This window comes from Salvelinus sp. IW2-2015, linkage group LG27, assembly GCF_002910315.2.
Source record: "Salvelinus sp. IW2-2015 linkage group LG27, ASM291031v2, whole genome shotgun sequence".
In the NCBI taxonomy this organism is placed as follows: domain Eukaryota; kingdom Metazoa; phylum Chordata; class Actinopteri; order Salmoniformes; family Salmonidae; genus Salvelinus; species Salvelinus sp. IW2-2015.
Genome location: NC_036867.1, coordinates 27,606,547 through 27,620,853, shown reverse-complemented (window position 1 = coordinate 27,620,853; position 14,307 = coordinate 27,606,547). Strand labels below are relative to the sequence as shown.

Below are 14,307 nucleotides of genomic sequence, written 5' to 3'. Positions count from 1 at the left end.
CTTCCACTAACCTCATTGCAACTCCCCTCCAAGTCTCCGACCACTACCTTGTATCCTTTTCCCTCTCGCTCTCATCCAACACTTCCCACACTGCCCCTACTCGGATGGTATCGCGCCGTCCCAACCTTCCGTCTCTCTCCCCGCTATCTCTCCTCTTCCATCCTATCATCTCTTCCCTCTGCTCAAACCTTCTCCAACCTATCTCCTGATTCTGCCTCCTCAACCCTCCTCTCCTCCCTTTCTGCATCCTTTGACTCTCTATGTCCCCTATCCCCAGGCCGGCTCGGTCCCTCCCTCCCGCTCCGTGGCCGACGACTCATTGCGAGCTCACAGAACAGGGCTCCGGGCAGCCGAGCGGAAATGGAGGAAAACTCGCCTCCCTGCGGACCTGGCATCCTTTCACTCCCTCTCTCTACATTTTCCTCTTCTGTTCTGCTGCTAAAGCCACTTTCTACACCTCTAAATTCCAAGCATCTGCCTCTAACCCTAGGAAGCTCTTTGCCACCTTCTCCTCCCTCCTGAATCCTCCTCCCCCCCCCCCCCCCTCCCTCCTCCTGCAGATGACTTCGTCAACCATTTCTGAAAAGAAGTCGACGACATCCGATCCTCGTTTGCTAAGTCAAACGACACCGCTGGTTCTGCTCACACTGCCCTACCCTGTGCTCTGACCTCTTTCTCCCTCTCTCTCCAGATGAAATCTCGCATCTTGTGACGGCCGCGCCAGCCCAACAACCTGCCCGCTTGACCCTATCCCCTCTCTCTTCTCCAGACCATTTCCGGAGACCTTCTCCCTTACCTCACCTCGCTCATCAACTCATCCCTGACCGCTGGCTACGTCCCTTCCGTCTTCAAGAGAGCGAGAGTTGCCACCCCTTCTGAAAAAACCTACACTCATGCTCTCCGCGATGTCAACAACTACAGACCAGTATCCCTTCTTTCTTTTCTCTCCAAAACTCTTGAACGTGCCGTCCTTGGCCAGTCCCCTCTTCCTATCTCTCTCAGAATGACCTTCTTGATCCCAATCAGTCAGGTTTCAAGACTAGTCATTCAACTGAGACTGCTCTTCTCTGTATCACGGAGCGCTCCGCACTGCTAAAGCTAACTCTCTCTCCTCTGCTCTCATCCTTCTAGACCTATCGGCTGCCTTCGATACTGTGAGAACCATCAGATCCTCCTCTCCACCCTCTCCGAGTTGGGCATCTCCGCGCGGCCCACGCTTGGATTGCGTCCTACCTGACAGGTCGCTCCTACACAGGATGGCGTGGCGAGAATCTGTCTCCTCACCACGTGCTCTCACCACTGGTGTCCCCCAGGGCTCTGTTCTAGGCCCTCTCCTATTCTCGCGCTATACACCAAGTCACTTGGCTCTGTCATAACCTCACATGGTCTCTCCTATCATTGCTATGCAGACGACACACAACTAATCTTCTCCTTTCCCCCTTCTGCAGGACCAGGTGGCGAAATCGCATCTCTGCATGTCTGGCAGACATTATCAGGTGTGGATGACGGATCACCACCTCAAGCTGAACCTCGGCAAGACGGAGCTGCTCTTCCTCCCGGGGAGGACTGCCCGTTCCATGATCTCGCCATCACGGTTGACAAACTCCATTGTGTCCTCCTCCAGAGCGCTAAGCAACATTGGCGTGATCCCTGGACAACACCCTGTCGTTCTCCAACTAACATCAAGGCGGGGCCCGTTCCTGTAGGGTTGCATGGCTCTACAACATCCGCAGAGTAACGACCCTGCCTCACACAGGAAGCGGCGCAGGTCCTAATCCAGGCACTTGTCATCTCCCGTCTTGGATTACTGCAACCTCGCTGTGTGTGCGCGGGCTCCCTGCCTGTGCCATTAAACCCCTACAACCATCCAGAACGCCGCAGCCCGTCTGGTGTTCAACCTTCCAAGTTCTCTCACGTCACCCGCGCTCCTCCGCTCTCTCCACTGGCTTCCAGTTGAAGCTCGCATCCGCTACAAGACCATGGGTGTTGCCTACGGAGCTGTGAGGGGAACGGCACCTCAGTACCTCCAGGCTCTGATCAGGCCCTACACCCAAAACAAGGGCACTGCGTTCATCCACCTCTGGCCTGCTCGCCTCCCTACCACTGAGGAATACAGTTCCCGCTCAGCCCAGTCAAAACTGTTCGCTGCTCTGGCCCCCAATGGTGGAACAAACTCCCTCACGACGCCAGGACAGCGGAGTCAATCACCACCTTCCGGAGCCACCTGAAACCCCACCTCTTTAAGGAATACCTAGGAAAGGATAAAGTAATCCTTCTCACCCCCCCCCCCCCTTAAAAGATTTAGATGCACTATTGTAAAGTGGCTGTTCCACTGGGGTCATAAGGTGATGCACCAATTTGTAAGTCGCTCTGGATAAGAGCGTCTGCTAAATGACTTAAATGTAAATGTAAATGTAAATGTTAATCCACCTATCGTGTCACATTTTGAAAATATGCTTTACAGCGAAAGCAATCCAAGCTTTTGTGAGTGTATCAATCAATGCTAGACAGCTAGCCCCAAATTCGCATGTCACGCCGAAGTCAGAAAAGCAATAAAATGAATCGCTTACCTTTGAAAATCTTTGGATGTTTGCACTCACGAGACTCCAGTTACCAATAAATGTTATTTTTGTTCAATAAACATTACTTTTATAACAAAAAAAGCCATTTGTTGCGCGTTATGTCAGAACTACAGCCTCGTTCCGTTCGCAGAAATTCCAAAAAGTAATGTTCGTAGAAATCAATGTATGTATTTAGATCATCCTCAGGTTGTTTTTAACATACATAATCGATAATATTTAAACCGGACCGTAACCTATTCAATAAAAGAGAGAAAGAAAATGGAGAGCTACCCCTCTCGCGCGCAGGAACTAATCAAAGGACACCTGACCAGTTTTGAAAATCTCGCTCATTTTCAAATAAAAGCCTGAAACTATGTCTAAACCTGGTCACAGCCTGAGGAAGCCATTGGAAAAGTCAGGTTGATCCCCTTTAAATGTAATGGAAGTAAGACGGGAAATGAAACACAGATTAAAAAAAATAAAAAACACTTCCGGGTTAGATTTCCTCAGGTTTTCGCCTGCAAAATCAGTTTTGTTATACTCACAGACAAATTTTGACCGTTTTGGAACTTTGGAGTGTTTTCTATCCTAATCTGTAATTATATGCATATTCTACGATCTGGACCTGAGAAATAGTCCATTTCTTGTGAACGTTATATATATTTTAAATAAATCTGACCCCTAGCGTCAAGAGGTTTGTCTTAATCGAAATGACGGATAGCCTCCTATCTGCTTGTCGTCCCTTATGCAGTAAATTAGGCTGAATTACTGTTTCGCTGCCAGACAAGGCTCCGCTGATAGCCAGGTGTAGCAGTGGTAAGGTGTTGGGACTCTGCTGTTGGGACAGTTTTGGAGGCCCTAACAGTTTGGGGGCACCGTTTGTCACCATTATAGTGCAATTAATGTATGTTACTGTTGTGTGTGTATTGCTTTTCTGGCATGCACCCTCATCATTTTTTTTGCGCTCCACTGTGCCCACCAAGATTTACATGCAAAAATCGCCACTGGTTCACTTGCCCCCCCATCCCCACCCTCCCACACACACACACACACACACACCACAACACACAACACACACACACACACACACACACACACACACAACACACCACACACACAACACACACACACCACACACACACACACACACACACACACACACACACAACACACAACACACACACACAAACTTTCGTATTACAATTAGAGCAATGCAGGTCTTTTATGTCTGTCTCTCTTTTCTCTGATCACATTTTCTCTTATGGCTATCAATGTTATTCAAACACACAGCATGCTCCCGTTCTTATATTGTGTGTGTGTGTGTGTGTGTGTGTACATGGGTGTGTGGGCGAGTGTACGTTCTTGTCATTTCAGCAGCCGCCACGCTCACAAATATAGTGCAAAGATTTTACTTTGTGATACATCACTTGGCATTTCCTGTTACCATGTACCAACAGCTTCAATCAGACAACACTCACTCAATATTTTTAGCATTTTCTTCTATGCCATCTTTTTATGTCATTTGTAAATTGCAGTACTCTCTTTGACAGACCTGACAGTGCTTCCACTTATCTAGGAAATCTACTTGAAATGGTGCCTGAGGGAGGAAGGCACACATCATCATCAAGGACCCCACACACCCCAGCACAAGCTGTTCTCTCCCTTACCGTCGGGCAGACGGTATCAGACCATGATGTCTGATACCAACTAGATTGACCACTTGCTCTTATTCCCCGCACCTTAGCATACATGCACTCACTCAGGCACACACCCACACACACACATACATTCATGCTACACACACATCAYAACTGCTGCTACCAGACTCTTATTATACTGCTCAGATTATACACTGCCCCCCATTGCCCCTTTCCCCAATACACATGTAAATATTAAACAAAAAATTGGGCCTTCCTGTATTATACTGTATTATACTGCAAAAATGTTTATTAATTTTACTGAGCCATTTACTTTATGTTCGTATTCTTATAATTTCTTATTTCTTATTGTTGTTGCATTGTCAAGAAGAAACCTTGGACGATGTATACCATGCGTATCCCATACGACTAATATAACTACAAACTACCCCATACTCCTAAGCCCCTACCCCGTATAGATCTAGACCAACTAGAACAGTGGTCTCCAACCTTTTCTAGCATGAGAGCTACTTTTGAAAAATGTAACATGTTGAAAGCTACTCATTTGTTTTTTCTAGCTTTCAGGTAGGCACATTATTCTCTTCTCCTTTCCCCTGCAATTCTTCCCCAGGTCCTTACTGTACAAGATATGTGTTTTCTGTCAATATACCTGGTCAAATAATGGTGAGTAAATAACTCTGAAGACTGGAAAAAGCTAACAATTTTGGATTTCTTTGTGAAATTCCCCTTTACTTCAAGTGCACACCGAGCGAGAGAGGAATGTGTTTGACTAGCAATGTTTCTGTACTGCTACTGCAACTGTACATGTGATGGCAACAAATTGATACAAATAATACTTATATCATTTTTACTTACTTTGAAGTAAACACTTATTTGAGAAGGTTTTGAGGAAAACCTTTGTCTACCCACAGGACGGTAATCATGAGCATTGCTAACTSGTTACACGTAATGATAGACAGACCTACTTATCACACAGGCAGGGGCAATATTGCTGGAAATGAATTGGTAGATGTCAAGCCCTCTGGGTTCTCTATGGTGTATAGGTCAGAGCGTGACTAGGGGGGTTTCTAGCGTTTATATTTCTATGTTGGTGTATTTGTATGGTTCCCAATTAGAAGCAGCTTATTATCGTTGTCTCTAATTGGGGATCATACTTAAGTTGCCCATTGTTCCCACCTGCGTTGTGGGATATTATTTTCAGTTAGTGTCTATGTGCACTCTGTACTGGACGTTCGTTTATTCTTTGTTGTTTTTGTTAAGTTTCACTTTGAAATAAAGTATGTTGAACTATGGTCTGCGCCTTGGTCCGCTCCTTTCGACGAACGTGACAGAATATCCCACCACACAAGGATCAAGCAGCGTGCTATGGAGGCAAAAGTGAGTTGGACATGGGATGAGATTCTGGGAGGATGCGAGACCCTTCCTTCGAGGGAGTTGTCAAGGAATCTAGAAGGACAGTGACGACGCCGGGGTCCGCGGCCACAGAAACCCCAAGATTTTTTTCTGTGGGGGGGGGACAAGGGGCGGTTGGCTGAGCAGAGGAGAGAGCCAGAGACCGTATGGCAGTTGATAGATGAGTTTAATGAGGGATACCGGAGAGAGCTGTTGGCGAGGAGTATGCTGCAGTGCAGGCGTGCTGAAGAACGGTGCATCAGCCCGGTACGTCCTGTGCCGGCTTCCCGCACTCGCCCTGAAGAGCGTGTCATCAGTCCGGTGCCACCTGTGCCGGCTCCACGCACCAGGCCTACAGTGTGCCTCCTCAGCCCGGTACGTCCTGTGCCGTCTTCCCGCACTCGCCCTGAAGAGCGTGTCATCAGTCCGGTGCCACCTGTGCCGGCTCCACGCACCAGGCAACCAATGCGCTTCCTCAGCCCGGTACGTCCTGTGCCGTCTTCCCGCACTCGCCCTGAAGAGTGTGTCATCAGTCCGGTGCCACCTGTGCCGGCTCCACGCACCAGGCAACCAATGCGCCTCTCCAGCCCGGTACGTCCTGTGCCGGCTCCCCGCACTCGCCCTGAGGAGCGTGTCATCAGTCCGGTAGGATCTGTGCCGGCTCCACGCACCAGGCCTCCAGTGCGTCTCCCAGCACGGTACGTCCTGTGCCAGCCCGGTACGTCCTCCCCAGCCCGGTACGCACACCAGTGCGTGTGTACAGTCCAGAGGTTCCAGCAACAGTTCACGGTACGGAGTCTCCAGCGACGGTCTACAGCCCGGAACCTTCAGCGACAGTTTCACGGTCCAGAGCTTCCAGCGACGGTTCACGGTCCAGAGCTTCCAGCGACGGTTCACGGTCCAGAGCTTCCAGCGACGGTTCACGGTCCAGAGCATCCAGCGACGGTTCACGGTCCGGAGCCTCCAGGGATGGTCAACGGCCCGGAGCTTCCAGTGGCGGTCCACGGTCCGGAGCTTGAACCGTCCAGTCCCGCTCCATGGCCGGAGCCTTCCTCTGCGCCGGTGCTCAGTCCAGCCACGGCGTCCAGTCCCGCTCCATGGCCGGAGACTTCCTCTGCGCCGGTGCCCAGTCCAGGCACGGCATCCAGTCCCGCTCCATGGCCGGAGCCTTMCTCTGCTCTGGTGCTCAGTCCGGGCACGGCGTTCAGCCCGGCTTCAGGGCCAGATCCGCGGTCTGAGCGGGGACTATGTCCCACACCGGAGCCGCCACCAACGCTAGTTGCCCACCCTTACCCTCCCCATCTAGGTTCAGGTTTTTGCGGTCAGAGTCCGCACCTTTTCGGAGGGGTACTGTCACGCCCTAACCATAGAGAGTTCTCTATGGTGTATAGGTCAGAGCGTGACTAGGGGGGGTTTTTAGCGTTTCTATTTCTATGTTGGTGTATTTGTATGGTTCCCAATTAGAGGCAGCTGATTATCATTGTTGCCCATTGCCCATTATCAAGTTGCCCATTGTTCCCACCTGCGTTGTGGGATATTATTTTCAGTTAGTGTCTATGTGCGCTCTGTTCTGGACGTTAATTTATTCTTTGTTGTTTTTGTTAAGTTTTACTTTGAAATAAAGTATGTGGAACTATACGCATGCTGCGCCTTGGTCCGCTCCTTTCGACGAACGTGACAGTAGATATAATGGTACGTTTGGCTTTTTAAACCAATTGTGGCTAACCATTGGTAGTAGTGTCAACGTGGCTTTGATTGGATAGTGTCGTGTCTGGACTATCATTAAATGTGACAACTTATTTGTCTCAAATCAGTTCTCTAGATTWMATTTTTACGTGATTAAACTAATCATTTAAACAATAATTAACTAGGAAGTCGGGGCACCACGGAAAATGTTGAGATTACAAAGCTAGGTTCCTTTCCTTCCTGAGATCACCAAATGAAACACACTCGACATGACTGATAGCATTTTAACTCTGGGATTTCGATTAATTTCAGGTTTGTGTTTTCAGGCCTTAACTTGTAGCCTAGACTTGATTTGCCCTAATGAAAAATGTATCAACCCCTACAAGAAAATAATWATAATTATACATCCAAATAATAATTCAAATTTCCTGATGCTGCAGGATTATTTTCCTGCTTTGGCAAACTGGCTCTAATTAAGATCCTACATCTGTATAAGGAACTTCACTGAGCGGGGAAGTTGTGAACAATGATAGGGCATTGATATGACCACACATACAGGATAGAAACTAAAAAAGTTCCACCTTTTCTGGAAGAGAACAAGACGCACACACCTGCAAAAAAAACGAAACAAAACCTGTTTGATTTTTAGATAACAGTAAAAAAACACTAAGAGAAAATAAGAGAATGAAAGGGTTTTCCTGTCTAATGAATCAATTGCATCAGAGCTTTTGAGTTTGTAGCTACATTATTTAGCATTCATTAATACGTGTTATGTTATTTTGGAATACCTTGCCAAATCAGCTGTGTGTTTTCTCCTCTCTACTTAATAGTAAGCAACATAAAAGGCACTGTTATTACACATCGATGCCAAAAAATGCAATTAAACTCTTAACCTCTTTTTATTGTCTGATACTCAGGAAACCTTCAACTGCCTTCTTCCACTCCGTGTGTAAAGCCACCAAAGAGCACAGCTATGACTTCGGCAAACTTCCCAGTTGCCATGGAAATKATCAATTCAGAGTGAGGACAGAGTTAGAGGGAAATTCCTCCAGTTGGGCTGAAACTCCAGACTTCTCTCTTAAGAAAGRAAGTGAGTACCAATATGCACTTTTGTGAGATTGTTCTTTGTAGCTCTCTCATTCTTGACATCCTATCTTTGACTTTCTGTATTGTGTCTCCTCAGCCGTCATTGGTCCTTCAAACATAACCTTGATCACCAAGGGAGGAGCTATAGGTGATGTAGAGGTAAACATTCAGAATCCGGTGCTAAAGATCTCATCACTGAAAGAAGCCTACAGCAAAGTGGAATACAATATCAGATACTGATAGAAGACTGACAAGAAGGATGTAAGAGCAATATATAATAGTCAAACACACACATAAACACACATACTGTGTACACTGAGTGTACAAAACATTAGGAACACCTTTGTAATATTGCACCACCTTTTTCCCTCAGAACAGACTGATTTCTTTGGGACATAGACTGTACAAGGTGTCGAAAGTGTTCCACAGGGATGCTGGCCCAAGTTGACTCCAATGCTTCCCACAGTTGTGTCAAGTTGGTTGGATGTCCTTTGGGCGGTGGAACATTCTTGATACACACGGGAAACTGTTGAGCATGAAAACCCTAGCAGCATTGCAGTTCTTGACACTCAAACCGGTGCGCCTGGCACCTAGTACCATATCCCGTTCAAATKAACTTAAATCTGACGTCTTGCCCATTCAAACTCTGAATGGCRCACATACACAATCCATGTCTCAATTGCCTCAAGGCTTAAAAATACCCTTTCACCTTTCATTCAGAACCTACAGTGCATTCAGTATGTATTCAGACACCTTGACTTTTTCCACATTTTGTTACGTTACAGCCTTATTCTAAAATTGATTAAATCATTTTTCTCCTCATCAATCTACACACATCTACCCCATAATGACAAAGGAAAAACATGTGTTCATTAGTTTACTCCAATTAAGGGAGGGGTGGTAGGTTTTTGGGGGAAAATAAAGGAAAATATATTTTACAAAGATATGCATATATGTACATATGTGCATTATTATGTATGTATGTGTATGTATGCATATATATATATATATATATATATATATATATATATATATATATATATATATATATATATATATATATATATATATATATATATATATGGGTATGTGTATGTATGTATATATATAAATATATACATTACCGTTCAAAAGTTTGGGGTCACTGTCACGATCGTCTTTAGGTGAATGAGTGGAACAAGGCGCAGCGTGATATGAATACATCTTCTTTTAATATAACGAAGACGAAAACTGAAGAACACTGACAAACTAATACAAAAACAACAAACGATCGTGAAGCTATACAAACTACGTGCACACATGCAACATAGACATAGACAATTACCCACAACCTACCTGATGCCTATGGCTGCCTTAAATATGGCTCCCAATCAGAGACAACGATAGACAGCTGTCTCTGATTGAGAACCATTCCAGGCAACCATAGACTTACCTAAACACCTACACTGAACACAACCAAGAACTCTACAAAAACTCCCTAGACAATACAACCACCCAAGACGAGACAAACACACACAAACATCCCCCATGTCACACCCTGACCTAACTAAAATAATACAGAAAACAAAGATAACTAAGGCCAGGGCGTGACAGTCACGTAGAAATGTCCTTGTTTTTGACAGAAAAGCAAAAAAATGTGTCCATTAAAATAGTATCAAATTGATCAGAAATACAGTGTAGACATTGTTAATGTTGTAAATGACTATTGTAGCTGGAACGGCTGATTTTTTATGTAATATCTATATAGGCCCATTATCAGCAACCATCACTCCTGTGTTCCAATGGCACTTTGTGTTAGCTAATCCAAGTGTATCATTTTAAAAGGCTAATTGATCATTTGCAACACTATCAACAAGGCAGGTCCTACAGGCCCTAGTTTTGTCACACCTTGACTACTGTTCAGGAACGTGGATGTACACAGAGATATAATATGAATAATAAGCATGTCAATCTCTTCTGGCTCAAAGTGGAGGAGAGATTGACTTCATCACTACTTGTATTCATGAGAGGTTGAATGCACCGAGCTGTCTGTCTAAACTACTGGCACACAGCTCGGACACCCATGCATAACCCACAAGACATGCCAGAAGAGAGCTCTTCACAGTCCCTAAGTCCAGAACAGACTATGGGAGGCGCACAGTACTACAGTACTACATGGAACTCTATTCCACATTAATAAGTAACTGATGCAAGCAGTAAAATTTGATTTAAAAAACAGCTATGGCTTAAGAGGGCCATAGCTGAATGGATGTAGACAAAGTATTTGTGCTTTGTTTTTGAGCTATGTCTGTTTGTTTGAAAGGTGTGAGAAAATTAGCTTTATTTGGAAAATTCTCAGTAATCTACAGCAGCATTCTCTAATTATTTTGGGGTCTAAAGGATTAATGTGTCTAACAACATATGGTTAAAATAATTTACCCATTGTCAAATGCCCTTTTAATTTTTGTAAACCGTTTGTGAACCCGTTTGTGAACTCGTTTTTGCCATTGGGCCTGGGCATCAGATGCCAGAGGGCCTGGCAACCCATCCTTTATTGCAGAATTGTGTCAATGAGGTGGTCGGTTTTAAAATGGCTAACACTTATCACATGGTTTATGCAGGCTGAAATGTACAGGCTGAAATATGGTGCATTCAGATATATGGTTGGGATACTATCTGAAACATAACATTTGCAACATGCATGGTAACATGCATTCATTCTTGCAGCTCTGTATTTACAGACTTCAATTATAACCAGTTACATGTTTTTATTACAGTGTAAGTACTTACTATTACAATTAATCACAATACAGTGTAATAACATATGTAATTACATTGTGATAAGGACCCATTATAATTAAGTGTTACCGAAAGATGTTTTGATTATTTTGAAAATAGAAAATACCATTCTCTGAAATACCATTATCTTGTTCCAAATTAGAGGATGATTTTGTTCAGGCCTTTCAAATACAAATTACAAAAAACTCAAAATCAATTGAAATAATGTATTTCAAATACATGCAACAGAAATACTGCCCACCTTTGCGCGTGTGCACACACATATACTGAAATGTTAGCGTTAGCATATAACATATGTTTTTGCGCAATCAGTTTTGGAAGATTACTCAACACTGAAATGGCTGGACTTGAGAAAATATACCACAGTTTCCTCAAACAAGGAAACGTGCACTAGATGAGCCCCATACACTGCTCTTCTGCTGGTTGTCAGACAGCCTCTTTCTCTCCACTGGAACATATATCTACTCTACGCCTACACACGCCCACAAGGAAGACACACACTCTAACGCGCTCTAACTTGCTCTATAGCCTCTTCGGTGGGCAGATCTAGCAGACTGCAGATGAGAGCTTAGTTATTGTGTGTCTATGATGATACTTTAATCTGTTGGTCTACTATAACACATAGCTCACGTGGAGTACATCAGTTTAAGCAACTTTCAGTTTTGAGTGCTTGTGTTTGGAAATGGTTTGGCGCCGTGGATCTAAAGTTCTGTCCCTGCTGTTGACAGTGTCTCTCTGTCTCTGTGTGTCACCTTCTCTAGGCACAGGTGAGTACTCATGGTGCTACTAGTGGGTAATAAACACACAAGTGTCTTTACTCAAAAGTGGGACAGGGTAAAACCCTAGGTATGGTAGTTGCGTTTAGATTAGATAGTATTCAATGCTTTAAATACCCAGATATACTCAGAAATAACCCCTAATAAACTAGGAAACGTGCACTAGATGAGCCCCATGCACTGCTCTACTTGTCCATTACATTTTTCAGTAAATTTTTATTAGCAGTTACTCTAACCCACCCTTAATAAAATAGCTTGCTTACAAAAACAAATTAGTTATATGTAGAGCTGCTTTGGAGCTGAGTTATATACTTTTTCCACCAAAACTTCAGGTGCCGTAGAGTTGAAGTACACCAAGACTCCTATGGTTGGGACTGAGGGCATGCTCTTGAGGCTCATCTGTAAGGCAGAGTATGACACAAAACAATGTGGTCGTATTGATGCCTTTTGGTGTCATCACACATTGGAAGAGTGTCCCAAGCTCATTGACCTCGGCAAGTACCTGACTGTTGTCAACGAGACGTTTATGGAGGACCACAGTGTCAGAAGCATTGTAACAGACTTCATAAAACTGACCCCTGCTGACCGAGGAGTCTATCAGTGCAATGCAGTATGTGAAATGGGAGGCCATACTGCCATGGGACACTTCATAAATATCACAGTCGAAGGTACTTGTCCATTACATTTTTCAGTTAATTTTTGTTAGCATTTACTCTAACCCGCAGCGACTTACAATAACAATGTCCAACTAAGGTGAAACAACCATGTAGMATGATCATCAGTCAATCAATTAAACAATCAACAAACCAACCAATTAATCACTAATGTTGATTTCTAACCCTATAACAGCAGCTCCCATAGTTGATCAAAGAAAGGCCAGCAATGGTGGACTGAACTGGACATACAGCACTGGAACAATACTGTGGTCCCTTCTCCTAATACTGGAGTTACTTGAGGCAAGATCAATAACAAAGTAACAGAGAAAAAAAGCACTTGTACATTTATACTTCACAGCCATTCATAACTTAATGTAGATATTTTGGGGTGAAGACTCTTGTTTATTAAYGATTATTTGTGTTTAACAGGTTAATCATTGAGCTGCTCTACTAGCTGATGGCAGATTACGTCAAGGCTGAAAATGACCTATCAATTATAATGGAGATACCATCTACGATACTGATTTACAGTATATCAAACCCAAACATTTAACTGAATCGTTTTACATATGTACAAATAAGGTGGTACGTGGCTCAAAAGATGACACCATTTGTATTCTATGGCTAATAGTTTACTTAACATTTACGAAAAATAAAAATGTGTTATAAACCAGCTTCAAACATGTATGTTGGAAGACAGGAGGGTTTGTACTACTTAAATTAAAATTCAATTTCATGGAATTTCAATGGAATGGAATGCTCATTTGTTTGCTCGATCACAATTTTTTTTCAGTTGGCTTGCGTGTCTATTTCTGTTTTTTTTGTTCTCTCCCCTGTTMTTGTCACGGTGGGCTATCTCTTTACACCTCTCAGGTCTGTGTCTGTTAGAGGAAATGCCCATACAGGACAGGAAACCACACAYAGCATTTGCACAAACGGAGGACTGAAGCAATGTGAACAGAGCTAGTAGCAGTCCATGTGGTTTGGAAGGGTGGGGGAGAGTAAAAGGGTCTGGTAGTCTTGTGATGTTCATTATATCTCAGTTTAATTTGAAGGCGCAGGAGTGCACTGTCATACTTTTCGTTCTCGTTGTCATACATGCTTTTTTTTTGTGTCACGCCCTGACATTAGAGAGCCTTTTTATGTCTCTATTTGGTTTGGTCAGGGTCTGATTTGGGGTKRGCATTCTATGTTTTTGTTTTCTATGATTTTGTATTTCTATGTTTTGGCCGGGTATGGTTCTCAATCAGGGACAGCTGTCTATCATTGTCTCTGATTGGGAACCATACTCAGGTAGCCCTTTTCCCTCCTTTCAGTGTGGGAAGTTGTCTTTGTTTGTGGCACTATAGCCTTAAGCTTCACGTCGTTTTGTATTGTTTATTGTTTTTGTCGGCGTCATCCTAATAAAAAGGAATATGTACGCTCACCACTTTGGTCTACTTCATTCGACGGCYGTGACAGTTTGTTTGTTCTCTCCCCTGTTCTTGTCATGGTGGGTTATCGCTCTACTCCTTTCAGGTCTGTGTCTGTTAGAATAAATGCCCATACAGGACAAGAAACCACACATAGCATTTGCAAAAACAAACRGAGGCCTGAAGCTATGTGAACAGTGCTAGTAGCAGTCTATGTGGTTGGAAGGGTGAGGAGGAGTAAAGGGATCTGCATTTCTTGTGATGTTTATCATAAACTCAGTTTGATTTGAAGGCTCAGGATA

General features: G+C 44.1%; 1 protein-coding gene across 2 annotated transcripts; it reads left to right on the top strand.

Annotated features, from left to right (window-relative positions):
• The first annotated feature begins 11,614 nt into the window (after positions 1-11,614).
• Positions 11,615-14,022, top strand: LOC139023112 (uncharacterized). Of its 2 annotated transcripts, none has more exons than XM_070435464.1 (4): positions 11,615-11,928; positions 12,270-12,605; positions 12,787-12,910; positions 13,023-14,022. In XM_070435464.1, exons 1-4 carry the CDS (start codon positions 11,844-11,846, stop codon positions 13,045-13,047), a joined length of 570 nt encoding a protein of 189 aa, XP_070291565.1. In that variant the 5' UTR covers positions 11,615-11,843; the 3' UTR covers positions 13,048-14,022. The 2 variants fall into 2 exon arrangements, with proteins under 2 accessions (XP_070291565.1, XP_070291566.1); XM_070435465.1 differs by having other exon boundaries at positions 11,617-11,928; positions 12,787-12,893.
• Positions 14,023-14,307: the final 285 nt, after the last annotated feature.

Bases quoted from the DNA above. Each gene is read 5' to 3' on its own strand.
- LOC139023112 (XM_070435464.1), top strand. From the start codon at position 11,844: ATGGTTTGGCGCCGTGGATCTAAAGTTCTGTCCCTGCTGTTGACAGTG. The intron at 11,929-12,269 runs GTGAGTACTCAT...CCAAAACTTCAG, and splicing joins GTCACCTTCTCTAGGCACAG to GTGCCGTAGAGTTGAAGTAC. The intron at 12,911-13,022 runs GTAACAGAGAAA...TGTGTTTAACAG, and splicing joins GAGGCAAGATCAATAACAAA to GTTAATCATTGAGCTGCTCT.